Here is a 22,958-nt window from a genome sequence, read left to right on the forward strand (position 1 = left end):
ACCTGGCAATTACATCTGTCCATGTCTAAAGCTTTTGTCCCTATTTCTTCGTGGCCAGGTGATGAACTGAGAGGCAGGTTCTTATGAGTGTCCTGCTAGCTAGTCTCAGACGACCCTGTTGTATTTTTGTGGATTGTTTTGGTTCATACATTACACCATATACAAGTAAATGTAACACCCATTTCAAGTGGGGAAAAATAGTCTTCACTTTATAAACATGAACCACTGCTTTTAAATATCAATGAATACATACACAGGAACATCTCCAGAATGACTTGTCATAAACTTCTGCAAGGGGGAGTTGTTTTAGTGGATTGTTTTGGTTCATACATAACACCAAACATACAAGTTATACCAATTTCGCTGTAGGGAAAAATAGTCTTCACTTTATGAAAAAGAACCACTGTTGTTGTAACAATACATACACAAGGACATCTGAAACGGGGGAGTTCCCTAGTTTATTGCACCCGATAACTCAGAACAGAGTCAAACCCAAGTGAGTTGTTTTGTCATCGTTTTCTCTATTGTCAATTATCAATTAAATTGCACACATTGTGTGACAAGGGAGATTATTTTGTGTACCCAATCTTTCCGGGATATCTCTTTGTAGACACACCTCTAGCCAGTACATGTATTCTTATGCAAACCGAAGCGCTTGACCGCTTTATGCTGTGCTCACATCAAACGGTTTACAGCAAATCACCATTGAATCTGTTTGGTACAGTGGGGATATATAGATACATAAAAAGCAATGATGCATAGTGTACACAGAATGGAACTGCGCTGTGACGCACACACTTTAGTATACACACCAGTATCAGATAAAAAGGGCCATGGGTTATTTCATTACTGGAGCCTCGCCATTTAAGGAAGTGGGTGCTTTATAACTACATCTCCTGCCCGTGACTAATGGGAATAGACCTGCTGATGGTGTGTCCACCCTTAGCACTGAATGGTAAATGGGGGGGGGGGGGGGGACGAGGAGAGCCTTAGTAGAGCCAGAACTATTTTTAGAACCGAAGTTTATTCTGGGAAGTTCTTCTGATTCATAGTCTGTAGGACTCAGAACCCCAACCGGGAGCCCTTTTAAAATAAAAAAAAGCCAAATCAAAACAGAGTTAATGTGGGAAGCGGATTGTAAACAGCAGGAGATGTTCAGTGACTAAAATTCGACCGCGGTGATCATTCGAAACCGAGCTTTTTTTGTTTAGGGGCAGGCTGAGTTTGAAATTGGAAACAGTCGGAGCAGTATTGACTGGATTGAGTTTCCTGCAAGGTGGTTGGTGAAAGTGATTTGAAATCTAATATAAGCTGTTAGCGAGTAACTGAAGTACGCTGTCTTGGTTGAAGTCTAAAGGACCCCAATCAGGTGGAGTGGTGTGCAGTGCTGTGGAGCTGCGGTTAGAGGAGACGCCCTTTGGATATTGGGGTATGATGTTTTGGTATTTTGAAAACAAACAACATGATTTGTAAACAGTAGGCTGGGCAAACTTTTTAAAGCATGTTGCCATATATCTACCTAGTCCAGGCCTGATACTTAACGGAGGCAACTAAGGCGATAGCCTCCATGCCCCCTGGTCCTTGTTTGGTGCCCTTTGAATGCTCTGCCAGTAGAAATTTACTATTTCCTCTTAGTGTGCCCTTTACCAAAGAGAAAATGCCTTGGTGCCCCTTGCCCTTTCAAAAATGAAGCGTACAGGTCATGTCTATATTAGTAGGATTGGCATGGTGGAATTGTAACTAAGAGAGTTTTGCGGTAATACCATATGAATAGCTGAGCTTTTGTCTTACACTATTTCTCCTTCCATGTTTTGGGGACCAGGTGATCAGCTGAGAGACAGGTTCTTTGATGTTTCTATTATAGACAAGTACCATGTCAAAGTTTGCTAGATTTTTCATTTGAAATAATGCTCACTAAAAAAAACGCTCACAAAAACAAACCTCGCTCATGATTGAGACATTTGACATCTCTGGTGGAATGAAAAAATAACAAAAAAATCATTGATGTGTTTTGTAGCCTTCATGTATGCCTTCAACGCAGCTGCCAGTGTACATGTAGCAATGATATTCGGATGTTTTGTCTACTTTCCATGTTTCACCATTGACGTCACATCAAGAACAAGGCCTGTTTATGTGGGTGTCTCCGGAAAAAAGTATTAACTTCAATGAAATAAATGTGTGAAATAGTATGGGAATATTAGGTTAAATGTATATTTTTAGCTGATTCGTTCTTGACCAATTTCTTTTTCGAGCCTATTTCACTCCACTGCAGGAGGAAAGCCTCTTCACCAATGCTCCATATGGTCACTAAGATAGTCTGACATGTCTGAGCTGTGTGTTGCCAGAGGCCAATTTCACAGAGCTGCTTAAGCAAACAAATTGCTTAAGCACGAAAATAGCTCGCTTATTTTACACATGTTACTGGCCAAAATGTCATGCCATATACATTGCTTACGACTAGTATTTAGCTGTTGTTAACTTAGCATAACAATTGAGTGGAGTCTTGGCCGGTAATCTGATTTTACTAAGCAATGAATTTTTTGCTTAAGCAACAATTTTTGCTTAAGCAGCTCTATGAAATTGGGCCCATGCAATGTCACTATATGACCTTACATGTGTGTAGGTCATCTGTCCATCTTGTGTTTTGTCTCGTTCTTCGTTAATACAAAATTCTACAAGGTGTTCTTCAGTCTGGAGTCGATCTTTGTCTATTCTTATTTTCTTATCAATCCAAGATGATCCTGTTGAAGAATCTGCGCCGCCGAAGAGAAGGCTCCAGTCTCAGACGAGTTGGGCGGTTTTTAAGCAATTGATTATTTTCGCTTTTAACAATATTCTTTATTGATACAGCTAAGCTTGGGCGATATCGATTTATTTTATTCACGATATATCGCCAACAATGTATCGCGATATTCGATATAATCGCGATTAATTAAATTTAACATCATCAGTCTACAAACTCCCAGTGAAAGTTGTAGAAGAGGCAGTTGTAGCATAAGAGAGGTGTTGTAATGACCTATTCTTCTGGTTTTACTCCAAACCATTGGGGTGTAAAACTAGGGGCCATTACTTACATGCGTTTAAGATGTTAACGTCTGCGCATGACAGACTGCTCTATTGTTTGCATGACCAATAAGTTCGCGCTAGCGCTACTTGCACACACATGGTGGTGCAGCACACACGTGGTGGTGCAGTGAGCATGCAGTGACCCTGGCGTTCTGCAGACGCACTGTAGTTTTCGGTAGTCTGTGTGAGACCGCCTAATCCCCGATTTTATGTTTTTTCCCGCCTGAAACAACCCGGCCGGTCCGATCTACAAAGGAATCTTGCGGCTGCGTCACAGACTGAGAGTGAGGAGGGAGGCCAATATTCAGTAGGTCTTTACTTTTATTTGACGGCGCAGTGTGGCAGCGCTTATCATATGAATACATTTACCAACAGATCGGTAAATGTATTCAATTGATTAGCGCTGCCGTCGTAAAAGTAAAGGCTTACATAATTTAGTAATGTTTGGTAATTCAATGACGCACCATTGGCAGTTGATTTCTTTTTTCAAATAAAACTTTCTTTTTGAACGGGTAAACTTTCTGGTACTCATAAATTATTACCTTTTTAATGAAAAAAATAAACAACTAACGTTAAACGGACTGATCTTTGCCTCAGCCTCTTAAAAACAAAATAACAAAATAATAAGCACCATTACACTTTAACTTTAGTTGAATGAAACTATAGGCTATATCAAGTCAAGTTTATTTCAGCATTAGTGACAACAAGAAGATAACATCAAGAATAAACAAAATGGAAGGAAAGGAACAGGGCACCTCCGTAAAATTTTTTTTTAACACAACAACAATCGAATCATGGAGCATTGAATATTGATTAATTTAAAAGTATATAATTACAGCTTCTCACTTTCTCTTGTTTAATCAAATGGAGGTATAACAAAATTAAGGTAAGCAGTTTTGTAAGAGTTTTCCGAGTTAAATTTGAAACCACTGAAAAATAATTTGTTAGGGTAAGTATATTTGCAGTCAGTTATTTTGGATCAGCAAGTTTTACTAAGAAGAATGAATGAATAAAGATCGGCTCTTTTAATTATTTCCAAACTGAGTTGACCATCACTCTTCTCTATAGAGCCTAACCAAATAACCTACCAAGTTTAATAGCCGATTTACACCTCGGATGGGCGCAGACAGCGGCCCTGAGCCGCACACTCAAAGGGAGTGTAATGTGATACAATAGTGATACTAAGTGATACTAAATGTAGTTTTCGGTAGTCTGTGTGTACCGCCTAATCTCCGCTTTGATTGGGTTTTTTCCCCGAAGAAACCTGGTCGGTCCAATCTACAAAGGAATCTTGCGGTTGTGTCTGTGACTGTCACAGACCGCAGGTGACTCGCAGCTCTTTAGTGATGATGTAAGATTATCTCCACTATGAGATTTATTGTCGCAAGACGTCTCGGCTAGGAAATACATTGCGATACTTAGTTGATATCACGATTTACCGATATTTCGATTAATACAAAATCGATCTGATATCGATATCGTTTCCAAATTAGTATCGCGATATTCGATAATATCGTGGTATCGCCCAAGCTTAGATACAGCCTGAAACAGCTAGATCTGTATATTTTTCTTTCTCTTTAGCCAGCCCATGATGAGCGTGCCTTTTTTTTCAGCGTGCATTGTCCGTGGCTCACGTCTTAAAACTGGTTTCCTTGTATGTCTACAACCAATGATGTGGGACAGATGGTTGTTTTTTTGTAATGCTAAATGATGTCTTTTCATTAAACAGTGTAATTTGTATGAATACATGAAGCACAGATTCTTTAGCTCTACTCATTCTCAAAAATGCATCCCTACGACAGAGGCTTCTGTTTCCTTTGTCCTTGTTCTTAACATACCTATAGATTATGTACCCAACTTTTCTTGCGGAGCATATGGTTCTTTAGAATTTCCATGTGAAGACCCTTTCCCCCCCCCTTTTTGTCCTCGGTCTCCATAAGCATAGAGCAAGGACAGACCAGCAGTCTTATTCATTCATTGTTTGTCCAGTATACGCCACTGTTGAAGACACTGGACACCTTTGGTAATTGTCTACTCACTTGGTGTATCTCAACATATGCACAAAATAACAAACCTGTTAAAAATTTGAACTCAATTGGTTGTCGAAGTTGCGAGATGATAATGCAAGAAAAAACACCCTTGTCACACGAAGTTGTGTTCTTTCAGATGCTCAATTTCGGGACCTCAAAATATCTGAGGTCTCAAAATCAAATTCAAATATTTTAGTTGAAAATTACTTTTTTCTCGAAAACTACGATACATCATAGGGAGCCGTTTCACTCAATGTTTCATAATATCAACATCTCTCCATTGCTTGTTACCAAGTAACTTTTTATGCTAACAATTATTTTGAGTGTCCATTGCCTTTAGGGGAAGTTCTGCCTTTTTGTCACGCATGATATTCTTCAGATTTGAATCTGATTTCTGGCCTGTTTTTTTGACCCTCAGAGAAACCAGGGTGTGAAATTTACACAGGACCTTTAGGCTTGATGCTAGTGTTAATCCTCGGGCCAGTAAAAAATTACAACAGGACTGCCTTTAGTCTTGAGACTTGATGAGTCTGGTATAAATCTTTCAATTCTGTTGAGTACATTTGTAGGCCCCCTATTGAAGAAAACGTGCCCTCAACACAAAAGAGATACATCTTCTCTCAATTCGTGTTTAAGTTCAATCAGTTCAAATGTCAAACAGGCATTTTTTTTCTTTCCATTTCATGCCTGGTCTAGTGAAATCGATTCTGCCCCAGTAAGTTTTTGAGGGATACAAGTCTAGTGTGTTCTTGGCCAAAATTCGAGCCCTGAAAACCTGTAGGATTATTATCAAAATGCCTTCTTAAAGCCTTTCAAATCCTAATACACCTGTGCCATAGGTAAGCCCTTGGACTCAAGAAGTTTTTCATATCCTTCTTCGAGGTTGAAATCCAGGGTTTGCCCTTAGTTTTTCAGTCACTCACTAGCCAGCAGGACTACTCGCCTTGCCCTTTTACTGGTCCATCAGCTTTTTCCATGTTCATAATTTATATTAAAATAGGCTCCTGCTTTTCACCACTGAACTAGCCAAATGGACCACATGGAGATAATTGCAGACACTACGATTTTGTACAGTATGTCATTTCCTTGTATCTTAATTTTTATAACTTGCACAACATTAGACTTGATGAATGAACCTGCCATTTCATCCCCTCCTTTGATTTGATCATATCCCACAGGGAGAAAAACACAATCAAATTCCACTTCAGTAGCTTTTTACTCTGCGATATATGTTTCCGAGAAGTGTTTGCTCTTTGGCAGACTCGCAAATTCACACTTTTCTCTGCATTCTGTGTCAACACATAGAGCGTGGCACATTCGGAAGATCAATCTTTCCACACTTTGTGACAATTCACTGTGAGGGAGAGTTCGCTGGACAGACTTGAAGAAGTCTCCTTTCTTTCACACTCTCCTTGCCTTATAAATGCCATCGAACAAGAGAATGTGCATTAGTCTCTTACAGGGAGGTATTGATTATACTGCCTTATTTACAGGCCTTTTTCTCCTCTGTCTTCCTAGGTGTTACTGTGCCCCCCCCCCTTCTAAACTCAACCCTTTGGCATAGAGGTTTCAAGCCTAATGCATTTTGTATCAGCTAGTGCAGGCCCAATTTGACTTTGTAATGAATTACGGATAGGCAGCTCAGCCCTTAATGCTTCATCGGAAGAATTTAAAAATTCAGTCGGTTGTCTTGCGCCTATGGATGTATGCGGAGGCACTCGATAACATCTTTGAAGTTGCTACATTATCGTATGGATGAATGTGTAGGCTAGCTTTGGGTCCTAGGCTGTTCACCTCATGTTTACTGTTAGATGGTTAGCGGTTCGGTCATGCATCCTTATCACGAGAAATTGTATGTGTCAAGGACATAAACCAGAGTCTAGAAAAATGGTGACCACATTTGCTGCAAGGGGCAAGTTCGATCAGCAACCATTTGTCAACCACAAGTTAATGTTCCATGGTAGCCTACATTGTACATGTACATGTACGCATGAAATACATCCTGGGTGCGAGGAAAAAACGTTGAATGGTCGACAATAAATTTGATTGAACTTGCTCCAAATTGTTCCACATGGTTACCTTTAAGTAATTTTTTACGTGACAGATTCAGCTGGCCATCGTTATTCCAAACAGGCTGTCAACAAGACGATCAGACCATGCTTTGGCACCATATTCTCTTTATTTAGTTGACAGAAATTGTTTCTGGCAACTGTTAGACAAAATTTAAGTTATTGAAATCTCAGTTCTTGTTGTCGATTTTGCACTTGAACTGGTTTTCTTATGAGGAAAAAACTTTATCGAAGAATGGGTCGTTTATTTTGGGAAGTGGATATATCAACAAAATCCTTGAGCTTTCCATGTGAATAAATTACTGACTTACTGAACAAATTACAGATAAAAACTGACGTATTTTTGATCAATATTGATCAATATTGATATTGATGTGTTTCCCTACAGCACAAGTGGGTTTTTCCCCAATAATATCTTGTCAACCATAAATTTAGGTTTTCAGGAAGGACAATGTTTTTCTGATCCTTGGAACTATTTTCATGGACGCCATGAAAGAAAAACATACTGTACATACACAGAAAGAAGGTTCTTGAGTATCTATAAGTACAGTACTTGATAAACCTGCGCCAACTTTACACCAAGCACTAGTGAGCCTTATAAGACTACTAATTTACCAATATTATCCGCCCTTTGAATTATTGAGTGGTCAGACGTCTACTTAGATTACAGTTAACTTCTGAAGACCGTCTGAAGCGTGTATCACTTTAGGGGTACATAAGTGCAGGAGGCCTTGTGCAGAAATTAAAGTCAAGCTGTTTTTGAAAAAACGTCAAGGTGTTTCAATATAACATCTCTTATATCGTTGCGGTACCCGCTGCCAAAACATAGGATTCGAACTGCCTATAGCTATCGGGCAACCTCGGTAGTCTAGTTGGTAAGACACTGCTCTAGAATTGCAAGGGTCTAGGTTCGAATCCCATCCGAGTAACATGCCGGTTGTTTTTTTCACAAGACTCAGGAAAGTACCGAGTGTACAGTGCTAACACACATCGGTGCATGGGTAAAAACCAAACTTAATAAAATGTATTTCATGTTTCATCTAGATCAATTCTGCATGTATGGTGGGCTTCTTAGCCTATTGTATTCTCTGCCAGGCCTGTATGCTTCGTTTTTGAAATGGCAGGGGCACCAAGGCATTTTCTCTTTGGCAAAGGGCACCCTATGAGGAAATTGTAAATTTCTACTGGAGCATTTCAAGGGCACCAAGGCAATGACATGGGGGAACGGAGGCAATCGCCTCCGTTGCCTTCCGTGAAGTATCAGGCCTGCTCTCCAAAGCCAATTATAAGCATATTACATCCACACTTTCTTATGCAGGCTTGATACTTCATGGAGGCAACAGAGCCCTTTGCCTCTGTGCCCCATGGTCATTGACTTGGTGCCCTTGATATATGCATGAGTAGAAATTCAAAAACTTCCTCATAGGGTGCCCTTTACAGATGCCGTGTTGCCCTTGCCCTACTAAAAACACTGCATACAGGCCTGCTGTACATACATGTATTACTATTAGACTAATACATGTAAATCTTGGCTATGCACAATTTGTTTTGTTTATGATAAACATGGCATGATAAATGCCTGATAAATTTCATTTATTTGGTTAAATATTGATTTAGTGAGTCCGACCAGGATGTACGTACAAGCCACATAATATTATTGAGATGATTTTGTACACAGTGTGTACTGAGTGATGATCCAGGAGTTTGTACCAGGATGTACAAATCGCATGATTCATTGAGATGGGTTTAATGTATAGAGTATCATACTGGTGATGATTATGCCGGGGGCGACTAGTGACCATGGTCAAATGGTAAAAGACACTGGACACTTGGTAATTGTCAAAGACCAGTCTTCCCACCTTATCTCAACATATGCATACAATATCAAACCTGTGAAAATTTGAGCTCAATTGGTTGTCGAAGTTGCGAGATAATAATGCAAGAAAAAACACCTTTGTCACACAGAGTTGTGTGCTTTGAGATGCTTGCTTTCGAGACCTCAAGTTCTAAATCTGAGGTCTCGAAAAAAAAAAATTGTGGAAATTAATTCTTTCTCAAAAACTTCTCCACTTCAGAGGGAGCCATTTCTCACAATGTTTTATCCTCTCCCCATTACTTGTTACAAAGTAAGGTTTTGTGCTAATAATTATTTTGAGTAATTACCAATAGTGTCCAGTGCCTTTAAGCTGCAGGACTTGACCTATGATCTATTCTTTTGTGACACCATCACTTGTAGACATACACATCCGAGTGCTCCTTTAAGTCCAGCATTCCACATGTATCTAATCCCACATTTAATTAAATTTGAAGCCCATTTGATATCCAGGGGCTTTTAAATCATCAAATAATTAGCACCTGAAGAGAGGGAGAGAGAGAGAAATCTCCCCGCATCAGTGGGTACAGTCTTTGGCCACCATCGCTCTCTCTACCCTGGCCCTTTTTTTGTCTGCGCTTCACGCTTCATTTGTAAAAAGCCTTTTAGTCGTCGAGGTGTAAAATTCAAGTTGGTTTATCACGCCAGTATTCATGCTGATTAAGTTCATTTATTGATCATCCATAAGGTGCTACTCGGTTTGCACTGAGTCTTCTTGTCATCGGTGTGCACGAGTCTTGTGGCCCGTCGAAAGGGCGTGTGTGTCTCAAGTAGTTTGTTATATCTTTTACTTGTCTCCAATTTGATGAGAGATTTTACTCAGACAAACTCTTAGGTATATATCCGAACGTCATTCATGGATTATTAAAAGTACATGTACATGAAAAATATGTATATATAAGATTGATAATGGCGTTCTTTTCACAAAAGCATCTTAAATTGTTCAGGTACTTTTTTTAGCAACTTAAATTTAAGACTTAACTTCATAATGGCACTAAGTTCACAGGTTTGCTGAGCTAGAAAATATTGTTTAAAGGCAGTGGACACTATTGGTAATTACTCAAAATAATTATTAGCATAAAACCTTACTTGGTAAAGAGTAATGGGGAGAGGTTGATGGTATAAAACATTGTGTGATACGGCTCCCTCTGAAGTGCCATAGTTTTCGAGAAAGAAGTAATTTTCCACGAATTTGATTTCAAGACCGCAAGTTTAGAACTTGAGGTCTCGAAATCAACCATCTAAACGCACAGAACTTCAAGTGACAAGGGTGTTTTTTTCTTTCATTATTATCTCGCAAGTTCGATGACCGATTGAGCTCAAATTTTCACAGGTTTGTTATTTTATGCATATGTTGAGAAACACCGACTGTGAAGCCTAGTCTTTGACAATTACCATTATCGCTGATTTTTCATGGCGAGTTTCTTGTGAAGTTTTTCTTGGCAGACAAATTGCAAGGCAATTGTTTTTGTTAGTGTAAAATTGTTTTTGTTAGTGTAATTTTTACTTACATGTGGTTTAATTGAGGAAGTCCCTACTCTTAATTTAACAAACTTTGTTACTTACATGAGCATTTATTGATCAAGTTGTTGAGTGTGGAGAAACTTGGAATACTTTATAGCGTAACTCCCTTGGCATTTTGGCGGGAAACCCAGAATCGATAATATTCGCATGCTGAACAGATGGCAGCTCGATACCCTGAACCCTTTGGACTCTTATTAGCTATGTGCCTTAGATGATAAGTCAGGTTGTGTTTTTAACAGAACAATCCAATCCACTAAGCTCCGCCCCATTGCGTACCAATCACAACCAATTGCGCCACCAAAATTCAGACAAAAGTCTGGCATGCGTGTGTGTATGCTTTGTGCGCGCGACAGAATTGTGCAGAATTGCATTGGAGAGCTCACGTGTTCTTGCTCACATGTGCACCATGGGTGGAGCCTAATGGATAGGTCAATTCTTTTCTGGCTAGCTGGACTAGATTATGTTGCCTTCTTAAGAACCTTACAGATCTAAAAGTAGATATTTTATTCGCGGCCTATCTTAAATGTGTAATTTTTGTGGTGCACAATCCACTATCGATCGCTGACGTCTTGGGCTAAGACTAAATTTCGGAATAGACAATGCAAACGGAAACTATCCACTAAGTGTTTTTCATTAAATGTTATTGAAAGTATTATTTCTTGTCTTCCCAGCATGCAAAAGAAACATCTTATATTCCTTTGCGACGGTAACTCCTTGAGTTGGCTATCCTTGTCGCCGTAGATCTTAAGGGTCTTTCACTGGGGTTCTCTGTTCCTAAGAGCACAGCTTTCTGCAAATGTTTTTCCAGTGGCTCTGGAATGGTGCCAAGTTTTTCCAACCTTTACTTTACTCAACTTACTAATGTGGTCAAGTCCTGGGCCAAATTTCATAGCGCTGCTTTATTAGCAGAAAATATTGCTTAATAATTTTCTGCTACGCAGAAATGAGCAGGATACCAGTCACAAATTGTGCATGTGACATAGTAGTTTGGCTGGTAACCTTATTCTGGTAAGCAAAATATTGTTGTGCTAAGCTTTGAAGTTGGGCTCAGTTTCTTCTTGATCTTTTCCTCCTCTTTTGAAGCTGCCTACTACATCTATTATTGAGAATATACATCCAGACGACTATCTTCTTAAACAATCTTCTTTTTTTTTGCAAAAATGAGCAGGATATCAGTCACAAGTTGTACCTGTGACATGGTAGTTTGGCTGTTAACCATTCTGGTAAGCAAAGTTTTGTTGTGCTTGCTTATTTTTGTGCTTAAACAGCTCTATGAAGATGGGCTCAGGTTCTTCTTGATCCTTTCCTCTTTTGAAGCTGCCTACTACATCATCTATAATTGAGAATAAACATCCAGACGACTGTATTCTATAACAAGATCAGTCTCGATGTTGTGATTCCCAGAGGATCTTGACCCGAGCTGTCCCTGAGACCTTCTCCTGTGCATGGTTGTGCCACTCTGAATTATTCAATTCAATAAAAACAAAACTATCTACAAACATCTATGCTTCGTTTTTGAAAGGGCAAAGGCACCAAGTTATTTTCCCCTTGTCAAGGGGGAACCTATGAGGAAATTGTAAATTTCTTGTGGAGCATTTCAAGGGCACCAAGGCAATGACCAGAGGGCATGGAGACAGTCGCCTTTGATGCCTCCATGGAGTATCAGGCCTGCATCTTCTTCTATAATGCATCTATTGGCCTTATCAATAAATGTATGGTGTACAGTAATAACAAAATTAAAAAAGATGACAGAAAAAGCACAACAAAATATTCTCAGGAAAGAGCAAAATAGAGGTAAAATCCCCCTAAGCACGACTTGATGGTAGGCTTTGCTCGGCTTTCTTTGGCACATTTCTTCCATCTTCCTCCGTCGTTTATTGCATTTGGTAGATCTTCGAACCTGCAAGCGAAGTCCTCCATCAATTTGTCAATATAGGTCTCCTTTGGGTTGTCGTGGTAATTGTCTACTATGGGTGGGTTTCCGAAGTGGAACATCTCCAGCGAAGTCATCTTTGCCTATAAGCTAGACCTGTCTAACAAACAGACAAACATATAGGCCTAGTTAAAAACAATCGTGAAATGACTGAAGGGGTTGAGGCCAAGCAATAGAAGCATAAAGCCAGGTTCATAATAGAAATTTTGACGCCACAGGGCTGTTGTCACAGTGAATGTTTCACACAAGTTGAGAACATTTCAGCTGATGCAAAGAATACGTTACGAATTTGCGACGACAAAATTTGTATCGAATTTGCATTCACAGGAAGTACATGAACCGGGGCTTCCTAATGATCATAAACAAGAACACAGACCATAATCATTCAACACAAAAAATTATTAATGGCTTTTTTAAAACCATATCTTCTTATTGTGGAATAGGCGGCCCAATATGCTCTTTATTTCTCCTGCTCACCAGACAAATGCAACCACTCCAGTAACTATCTCAAGACCCTGGGGATCAACCCTAAGCCTCAACAAATCAGCCCTGAGGGACCAATTTACCTTAAAGAAAGGTTATCCTATTAAGGAATACTGTTAGGTCAATTATTATGCAAAATCTTGTTCTTGTTGCATTGCCATTAGCCATGCATGGCATAATAAGCACTTTCTATAAAAGTACAGCATGAAAGAGCAGGATGGGTATAAGCCTTATTATACCCACGGGTACATGGACAGTAATTCACATCGACATGTGAAGTTCATTTATGCATCTAGGTGAGGAGAAGAAACTACGGTTAAAAGTTATCATCAATGAACAAGCACCATGACTGATGGGTTTGAACCAAAACTTGGATTGGTACTTTGTTCTTGTAAGGCCAAGGCAGAGTTTCTTTAGAAAAAGAGCAAATTAGTCAGGGAATGGCAGATTTCTTGTGGGAACATTTTAATAAGCACCAAGGCAATGGACATGTGGCAAGGGAGGCCCACGACTATGGTCGTTAGTGCAGTTTGTTTGAGTTTCATTACATTTCTTTTGCTTGTTTTTTTGAGCTCCTGGTTAACGGAGTTGATGGTTAGAGAATGGTCTCCAAAGTAATTGTTGGCAACAAGAAACAGTCAGATTCTAAGAGAAACACTTACTTGTGGTTTTCGATTACTTGTTTTAAACTTATACAAATTTTCACTTAGCAACCTTTGATTATTATGAGTATGAAATTGAGAACAACGAGATTATAGCACTGAGATGAAGGGATGTGAAGTTTGTAACACAAAAATTTGATAAGTTTGGCAAAATCATGTATGCCTTGCACGGTTCGTTTATGAAAGGGCAAGGATTCTAAGGACTTTCCTTCTTGGTAAAGGGCACTCTATGAGAAATTGCGCAAATTTCTACAGACGTTCCAAGGGCACCAAGGCAATGACCAGGGGGCATGGAGACATCGCCGTTCTTTGCCTCCATGAAGTATCAGGCCTCCATGTGGCACACACAGTTTTCAGTACTGCCCCTTTACTGTCAAAGTGAGGTGTTTGGTTCGCAGGTACATGTAGGTCAGGAAACGCATTCTAATAAAAGGATTTCAGAAGCGCGCTGAAAGTGGACAATAAGCGCACATCGTTCAATCATGTAACGCGATCCAGAATACTGTTTTATATATACACCTGTCACTAAGATGCGACAGCTCGCTTCACCACTTGCACACAACAAGACATTTATTTCACAGATACGTGTATATCATACAATGCTGCCTTTTATGAAAAAATGCATTATTACAAACTCGGGTTCCACCACAAAGAAAGAGGCAGGTTTTATTATTAATGCTGTATTTACTCTGTTTTTATGCTAACACATGCAAAGTATAGTCTGGGGAGGTGATGGCAAACAGCTGGGATGGATTTTGGTCGTTATAAAAATGCTCTGTGATTCATTCATAAATAAGATGATAATTAGTTTTTTTTTTTTAAAGTTTTTGTTTAAGCTTAGTGTGCTAAGCTACATTAAGGTGATCACTGGTCATCAACCATATCGTGTAGAATTATTGAGGGTAAACAATTGAATTATTTGCACTTTCAAAACTAACACTGTGTCACAGGCTAGGCCAGAGGTCCATGATTTTAGCCTCGGGGCAGTATTCTCATGGTTGGACAAGTTCGGTGGTCTTGTGTTTTTCAATTGAATTCATTGTGTAATATTTGTGTGACAAAAATAGTTGCCTATAAGTGTGAACAAAATCTGTCAATTCTTTTTAGTGATGAAGTACACTTATAGGACAAGTGAGAAACTTGATACTTGTCTTGTAAAATAAAGTCTTGTCTAGGAAAGAGAATTTGAGCTACGAGCCCAGCACTCTTGTGGTTGATTCCCCTCAAATTTGAGCCCTGCTGGCAGTACATGTACATCAAATGTAACCATAGAGGAAATTGTAACTGTTCAATGTCTGTGATAAAGACTGTTTCTTTCAAGTCCAAAAACTCCTTTGACCTTCCTTAGGAAACAAAAACCCTCGTCATGAAGGGACTCCACCTATGGTGTCTGACATCCAGCAGATACCTGCGACACGGTGTTTAGTCAGTGTATTCAAGCCTTTCCAGCAAACCACTACATCCCCCTGCGCATCCCATCCCTCTGCGCATCCCTAACTCCTCTCGCTCAGACATCTGTCTTTACTTAGGCATCAAGACAGGATCAAGATGATGAGACTGTCAGTGCCGATTCTGTCATTTTTATTGATAGTCCTTGCTGGTATTTTATTTGCACTTAATTACACCCCTGCTTGACATGCATGGAGGATGACAGCAAGGTTTATGAAAAGGGGAAGGTCGTCCTGGGTTTCAGATATTTATATAGAATCTACAGAATGGTCTGAGACATGCTACATTTGCTCAGAGAACGACAAGGTCCATCAATTGAATGAAAGGAATTAGGCATATTGAAGGATCAAACAAATGTTAAGGTGTAGGCCTATTGGGACAGCTTGATCAGACCTCCCCAAATCTGTATCTTAAAGCATGTAATTTTGTAGTTTTCAGGTTTTATGAAATGTGCATTTAACTTGCATGGTTTGTAATTTGTCAGAGTTTGCCCTGATTACAGGAAACGGCTCCCTCTGAAGTAAACTGGTTTTTGAGAAAGAAATCATTTTCCACAAATTTGATTTTGAGACCTCAAGTTTAGGTCTTGAAATCAAGCATATATGAAAGCACACAACTTCGTGTGACAAGGGTGTTTTTTTTCTTTCATTATTATCTCACACCTTCGACGACCAATTGAGCTCAAATTTTCACAGGTTTGTTATTTTATGCATATGTTGAGATACACCAAGTGAGAAGACTGGTGCATAATTTACAGGCATATCAATGTCCACATTTTTTTCTTCTTCTTTTCTGTTTGAGGATTATTTAAAACGGGTTTTCACATTGTACTCTACACTAAGGTTGAAAGTCCAATGTTGACATCCTGTTAAGTGCTGCATTGACATTGTTACCCAACAGCATTATAGTGTTACCAGGAAGTGAAGTTATGTCGGAACATGTAGTGGGTGTATGTGTAGTGTGTACTGTACTCATGAAGTGTAGTTCAACTAGAGGACCCTTTGTTGTACCTTTTTGTATCATGTCCCTGCTAGGCTAAATAAACATAGGTCATGTTTAGTTCAGTCAAAACCGTGTGTGGTGCTTAGCGTGGTGCTTAGCGTGGTGCTTAGCGTGATCATTGAAAGTTTCGAGGCTGTCAACAGTGCACAGAATTTGAACCAGGGTCCTGGAGGTGGAAGGGGAGGAAAGATACCTTAACGCCTACTCACAGCCCTGTACCACACACTAGCCCTGAGCATGTCCTGTGTCCGTTTGTACATCAGCCCAGCTTGAGTCGGCTCCAGTTGGGAAGTATTAGTAAAAGTAATTTTGAGGTATGGCGGACCTCCATGGGTGGACTCAATACTGTGACACTATTAAGGTTGGGGTATATTTGTCTGTAATGGCATGCAGCATAACCTAGCAGTGTAATCCTACAGTGTCCATCATCTCAACTTAAGGCTCATTGTTTGTTGTACTGATTATGTAGGGAAGATGTGCAAGTTATACACGAAAAGTAAACAAGGAAGAAAATTTGTCACTCATTGATACTTTGAATAAATTATGAAGTGCAAATGCAATGTAATTGGGAAGGTGAAGTTTAGGTCATGTGTGTCGCTCTGTATAATACCCCTACTTGTATGGTGCACAGTGTATGGTTTCTATACAGGAAAAACAGGGCCCAATTTCATAGAGCTGCTAAGCACAAAAATTTGCTAAGCATGGAATTTCTACCTTTGTAAAATATAACTGGTATTCAGCTGTTGTTTGCTCATCCTGAAAATCACGTTGAAATTTGGCTGGTAATCCTGTTTTTATCAAGGAAGAAATTTCATATTAAGCAAATTTGTTGTGCTTAGCAGCTCTATGAAATTGGGCCCAGGTGGTTGAACCAAATGAGACTTATGCCGTGTCCAAAGTTGTGACTTCAGCTACAGCTACGGCTAGATTGCGTGCGTCTGCCTCAAGTCTTCAACTCTGGCAGACGCGCTGATCTAGCCGTAGCTGTAGCTGAAGTCCCTGTTTCGGACATGGCCCTATTCTGTCTCATTTCAAAGGGAATTGTCCTCAATATCTGAGACAATAAATGCAGATAGGCATTTTTTTTTTATATTCTGAACTTTTTTTCACCTGTTCAATATATCCTGAGTGGCTCATAAGATTTGATGACTGTGGAAAGAATGTAAATACCCAATGTTAAAACCTTATAGTATTTGAGGTAATGGATTTGATGTAAGAAAATAAGTATACACACATGTACGTGACGATGTACGTTTATAATGGGCTGTAATGTAGGCTGTGGACTCGATGCAACATGCAAGTATAATAAACTGCGCCAATAAAGTATCTAAACATTTACGAATGGTCAGATATATCGGAACCTGAAACAGTATGCCAAAAAATAATTATTCATTTCGAGTCACCGTTAATTTCTGCACATTTTGACACATCTTGTGTTGCGCTACGATGTTGTTTGGTGGATTTACGGGCATTTGAGTGGCTTAAGGTCGAATTTCAAAAGTTGCAAAAGCCCCTATTCAAGCTAAATCGTTATATTGTGACGAGTACGATCGGCGTTTCTTTTGCCCGCCTTTTATAAATGGTTTTTTTTTGGTCGCGTTTTGGATAAATCGGTTGCGATGAACATCAGCAATAATTGTCAGTAAACCAAGCAAAGGGGTCAAAGATGGGAGGCATACAACAATGGTAAGCAAGGAAAGGTGTTTCAAGATAACAGGAAAGATGGCTCAAACGACCAAACAGGAAAGAGGACGGACCGTTGGTTTGATAGAAGCCGGTACGTCGATGCGAGCTGCAGCTCATCAGGTAAAAAACGTCACCAGCGACGGTCAGTAAATGGTGGAGGGCTACCAAGCTCAGGGAAATGTGGACGACCTGCCAAGGAGTGGCCGTCCGAGGGTGACTTCTGCAGCAGAAGAAGAAAGTGAACAAGTCCATAAAGCCTGACACCACTCTCGAGGGGTTTGCGACGCATCCTGATCAGGAAATGGCAGGGGATTGACCAGGGACAGATCAGAGGTCTCATTGAGAGTATGAGAAGACGACTCCTTGCCGTTCAGGACAGTGATGGAGGACACACCAAGAATGGAGGACAGGATAACAGCAGTTTTAGAGTTAAAGATACAGCAATTAATTTCATGGTCATGTAAACGAAACGAGTTTGTGTCTTTTGTCTTGATTTTGTCTGAGTGTGATGCTTATGTGAGTTCCCTTTTGGAATTGGGGTGAATAGGGGCTTTTGCAACTTTTGAAATTCGACCTTAAGCCACTTAAGTGTCCATAAATCCACCAAACAACATCGTAGCGCAACACAAGATGTGTCAAAACGTGCAGAAATTAACGGTGAATAGAAACGAACAATTCAATTTTTGTATACTCTTTCAGGTTCCGATAAATCTGACCATTTGTAAGTGTTTAGATACTTTATTGGCGCAGTTTATGTTGTGGCAGGGGAGGGACACCAGGAATGGTGGGGTTTTATTGAGGTGGGGGGGGGGGGGGGTGAGAGAGGAGAACTACTGTACTGTTCAAGTTCTTGGCTCTCAGCATTTTTCCCAGATTAAAACAAAAAATTGCTGAACTCCATGTTTTTTTTTCCTTTTTGTTTACTTACAAAACTTCTAAATCACTGTCTGGTAATTGTTTACCATTTTTTCATATGTAGTTTTTCATAATAGACGTGATGGAATGTTAAGCATTTTTTGCAATTAATAAGTTGATGTCAATCATGTAAACACCCTAACTTATTGCCTGTCATAAGTCTGGATTATTTTTCAGTCCATTGTAGAACAAACAAAAAAACGATTCCACACACACCTTTTAAGTGCTAACTTAAGTCAATTTGATTGACAACAGCAACATTGATGATTGAGATTACAGTACTTAGCATTGTTGACTAATTCCACTGAGTAATGTTTGCCAATAGGTGTATTCAAACTTTGTTTGCACTATTAACATCATGTTGAAAGACCTTTCAATGTAAACATTGGCATTTCATGGGAGTGCAATGTATCAATCCCGAGTCCAATTTCATAGGGCTACTTTAGCGGCTTATTTTTTATGCTTGCTGAATGAGTGTCCATTTCGTAGCGCTGCTATTACTGAATACCCACGAAAAGGCATCCCTCGGGTGCTTACTGTATGAAAATGAATCGCAAGAATGCAAAGTGCAATTTTGTTGCTAACCTGTGAAATTTGCTTTCGCTTAAGTTAATTCTTTCTTATGTACATGTAATTAGCATGAAAAGTTGCTTACCATTATATGCAGTGCTATTAAATTGGCCAATGATGTCAGCGTTTGTTGTGGAATGTGATTTAGATTGTTAATTTTGGGTTACTCATATACACCGATGTGGGTTAGCACTGTTTACTCAGTACTTTCCCTCAGTACTTTCCCGTGCTCTGTGAAAAAAACCACAGGCATATTACTTGGGTGGGATTTGAACCCCTGACCTTTGCAGTTCTAGAGCAGTGTCTCACCAACTAGACCACTGATATTGCCTGGTAGCTAGAGGCAGTTCAAATCCTATACATGTATTTTAGCAGCGGGTACCGCAACAATATGGACATTTTGATGGTGGTTCAGATTATCACCCATTTTTTCACTGTACAGGCAAATTTCCCAGGAAACCAGGGAATTTAAACCCCCCCTTCCACCCCATGTTCACACTTGATGAAATTTTCCTGGGTGAAAAATAAACACTCTGTATGCAAACCAAAGGATTTTATCAATCAATTCTACTTCCAAGCTGGGACAGGTTTTTCCTTGGAAATGGCTATTTTCGTGCGTTTGCCAGGGTTAGCGATTCATGATGAAAATGTCAGCCAAATGTCCTGGGAATCTCCAGGATAGTCTGTCAGTTGTCATTTAAGACAGAAATGTCTCTGAAAACATCCTGATGGAACCTTTTAATTGGCCCTTAGCACTGATTTCACTAGCAGCTTATGTCTACATGTAACACATAGTCTCCATAAAGAGTTACGTTGTGTCAAGATATTGTGCACATCTAAGATTTATCTATGACGACACCTGGGCACCGTTTTATAGAGCTGCTTATTTGGGTACTTTTTGTAACACAAAACACAATGTCCACAGATTTACATTAGACTTACATTTTTACTCATTTCTCAAAAACTACCGCACCTCAGCAAGTAATATTTTCAGGGAAGCTTTCTACTATCATTATCTTCAAACTGTGTTAGTTTAGTGTAAATCTGTGGACATTGTGTTTTTTGTCCTACAAAAAGTACCTAGACCCTTTTTAAAAGCACAACATAAGTCAAGCTAACCAGAAAAAGGTTACAAGCCCAAAAAAAAATCCTGGGTCACATGTACAATGTATGACTGGTATTCTGCTCAATATTGCTGAGCAAGGATTTGTTTAGCATTTTATTCTGCTTTTTAATAAGCATTTTTATGAAACTAGGCCCTGGTGAATTGCGTCAAAAGGTGTATTGGAAAAACGACCTTGCCCTTCACATCTTTCAAAACAAAACAAAATTACACAATACTCAAATTTAGAAAAGGTTTAGTTTGTATTTCAAAGGAAGAGAAGAAGTACTGTCAGGCGTGCAACATTTCCTTGGATCATCTGATTTCCTCTACTCTGTTTTTGTTCTCAGTTACCATTCAAAACGGAAAAATACCATACAAAATCATAGAAATTTTATAATTTCCTTTTTGTGAAGTTCCTTTTTGTGAAGTTACAATACAATACAATGCAGTTGCATGCCTGTACCTGTTCGTATGCAGGTGCAAGCAGAGTGACTTTTTTTTTTGTAATCAGCCAAGTGCTGGTAAAATGCTCAACAGGAAGATGGCTTGAAATTTGGTGATAAAACAGCTCCATGAATTGTACTGTACATAAAGTACATTATTACAAAACTTGTTTATCTACTGAACGGTCACGCCATTTCCTTGTTACGAAGGCCTTTGATACATCTACATGACTTGTCATTTTCCTGTGTGGGATGAAAATACAGTGTTGAAGGCTTGTCAGAGGTAACTCCATATTTGGAAACTCCATATTTCGTTACTCTTACAGAAGCTTTGTAACAGTACATTTTTTTTATATTATCATATAATCGGCAGTGCAGAATGTGCCGTCCTAAAAATATTTTTTTCTTCAAATTTACTTGAAATCAGTATTTCTAAATGCAAACCCATGAATGCAGAAAGTTTCCCCAGTTACTGCAGGCTCCCCAGTAAGCCCAAAAGTTTAACTGACAGGGGTTGTTGGAAACCCCAGAAACTAGTACAGGCTGTCCACAAGATCTGGAAGCCTGCTACAAAGAACAGATAGCTCCACTTTACCGGGAGGGTTAGATCTGAGTAGAAAAGTATGAGTGAAATTATTTGTCAGCCCCTCAAATTGCACAACACAACTGTTGGATCTGACCCCCTCTGTTCGATATGTGGAAGGGTCCATTCTAGGATATCAAGGACTTTGACTCCCCGGGTATTGTACTTTGGAGAAAACATTGAAATGAATCACATGTGACTTTTACTATTAAGTATTCACCGGGGCTCACTTAAGGCTCTCAATTTCTAAGACTCTTGCTCTTTCAAACCATTGGTTTACATAATGTACAGAAATACTACATGTACTGTACAGAGACGTAAACAATTGTTAACAAGCCTTCCTGACTGACAACTCATTGCACTTGATCTTGCAATTTATTTTGAATGTCACAAACTCTGCTTCCTGCCAGTGCATTATGCAAATAATACAAACTACATTAAGATAAGGGACTGCATTCACAAGTAATGTTTTACTCAACAGCCATTCGAGTTTCATTAGGCTTTAACTTCCGGCTTACTAAAACGTGTTTCTACCCAAGCAGACACACAAAATGTAAAGTTGATTTATACTGTCTGTACATGAATTGGACAATAGACCTACTGCAGTATGTACAATGTACATGGTTGGTATTATTTGTAGAGTTTCTGTGTTGTTTTCAGGCGTAGAGAAAGTGGAATTACTATGAGCGCTCTGTAACATTTCTTTTTAGTTTCATGTTGAGTATACACAAAAGAGTACATTTACATCTTTCAACTAGTAGCATGCTATTCTAACTGCTATTTCTCATTGTATAGACCTGATGCACATGTCATGATGTCATATCAGTAGGGTGGCCTGAAACGTGTGCGCCGCACTTACAAATCTATGCAATTTAATTGTTTTGTCATTGTTTTACTTCTAAGATGGCGGCTGGATGACGTCAATGCATAAGGTCCATTGGATATACTGAAGGTTCTTTTCAAATCATTTGTATGGTTGTTCTAAAAAAAACTATCCTAAAATTTTGTCTTTGCAGAATTCGCTATTGAATTAGCACCTGTACAAGAAGAGTGCTGTATCTGATCCCATTTCTGACACCGGAATCAGCCCCCAAAAAGCCATCATGGTGTTTTTGAGGGTCCGTCTCCACGGAGTGGAGGACATAGACTTGCCAGACAAGGATACTGGGGAATGTGATTGTGTTGTCCATATTAAGGAGAAGGTTACCAATGCACGTAAGTATAACCACATTGACAGTTTATTATGTATATTGATCGTGGACAAATTTCTGGGTAATTTAATAGCGTTGGGGGCGTTCGACCAATTAACCCCTTTAACCGTAACAAAATTTGTGAGCTATTTCCTAATTGCTTTATAGGTTAAACGAAGTAGTAAAAAAAAAAAAAAAAAGTAAAAAAAAAAAAAAAAAAAATGTTTTTGAACAATTAAGCATACAGTCAACAAAATAAAATTCATGAAAATGTGGATCTTCCTTTTTCTTGTAACTATCATCTCAAGATGCTATGCAGGGAGAATGATTGACATCTCTTTTGTTGAAGAAACTGTCTCATCTGAATTCTCTGCA

General features: G+C 39.2%; 1 protein-coding gene across 3 annotated transcripts in view; it reads left to right on the top strand.

Moving 5' to 3' along the window:
• The first annotated feature begins 1,032 nt into the window (after positions 1-1,032).
• The window catches only part of LOC117306762 (protein kinase C delta type-like), an 80,450-nt gene continuing 58,524 nt past the window's right edge, over positions 1,033-22,958 (top strand). Inside the window, exons 1-2 of one of the 3 annotated variants that reach the window (XM_033791258.1) lie at positions 1,033-1,429; positions 22,410-22,608. In XM_033791258.1, coding sequence (XP_033647149.1) covers positions 22,497-22,608 — 112 coding nt within the window. In that variant the 5' untranslated portion in view covers positions 1,033-1,429; positions 22,410-22,496. Of the gene's footprint in view, positions 1,430-22,370; positions 22,609-22,958 lie in introns of those variants that run through there. The other 2 variants (XM_033791259.1, XM_033791257.1) reach the window with 2 other exon arrangements.

This window comes from Asterias rubens, chromosome 2 (assembly GCF_902459465.1).
Source record: "Asterias rubens chromosome 2, eAstRub1.3, whole genome shotgun sequence".
Lineage (NCBI taxonomy): Eukaryota > Metazoa > Echinodermata > Asteroidea > Forcipulatida > Asteriidae > Asterias > Asterias rubens.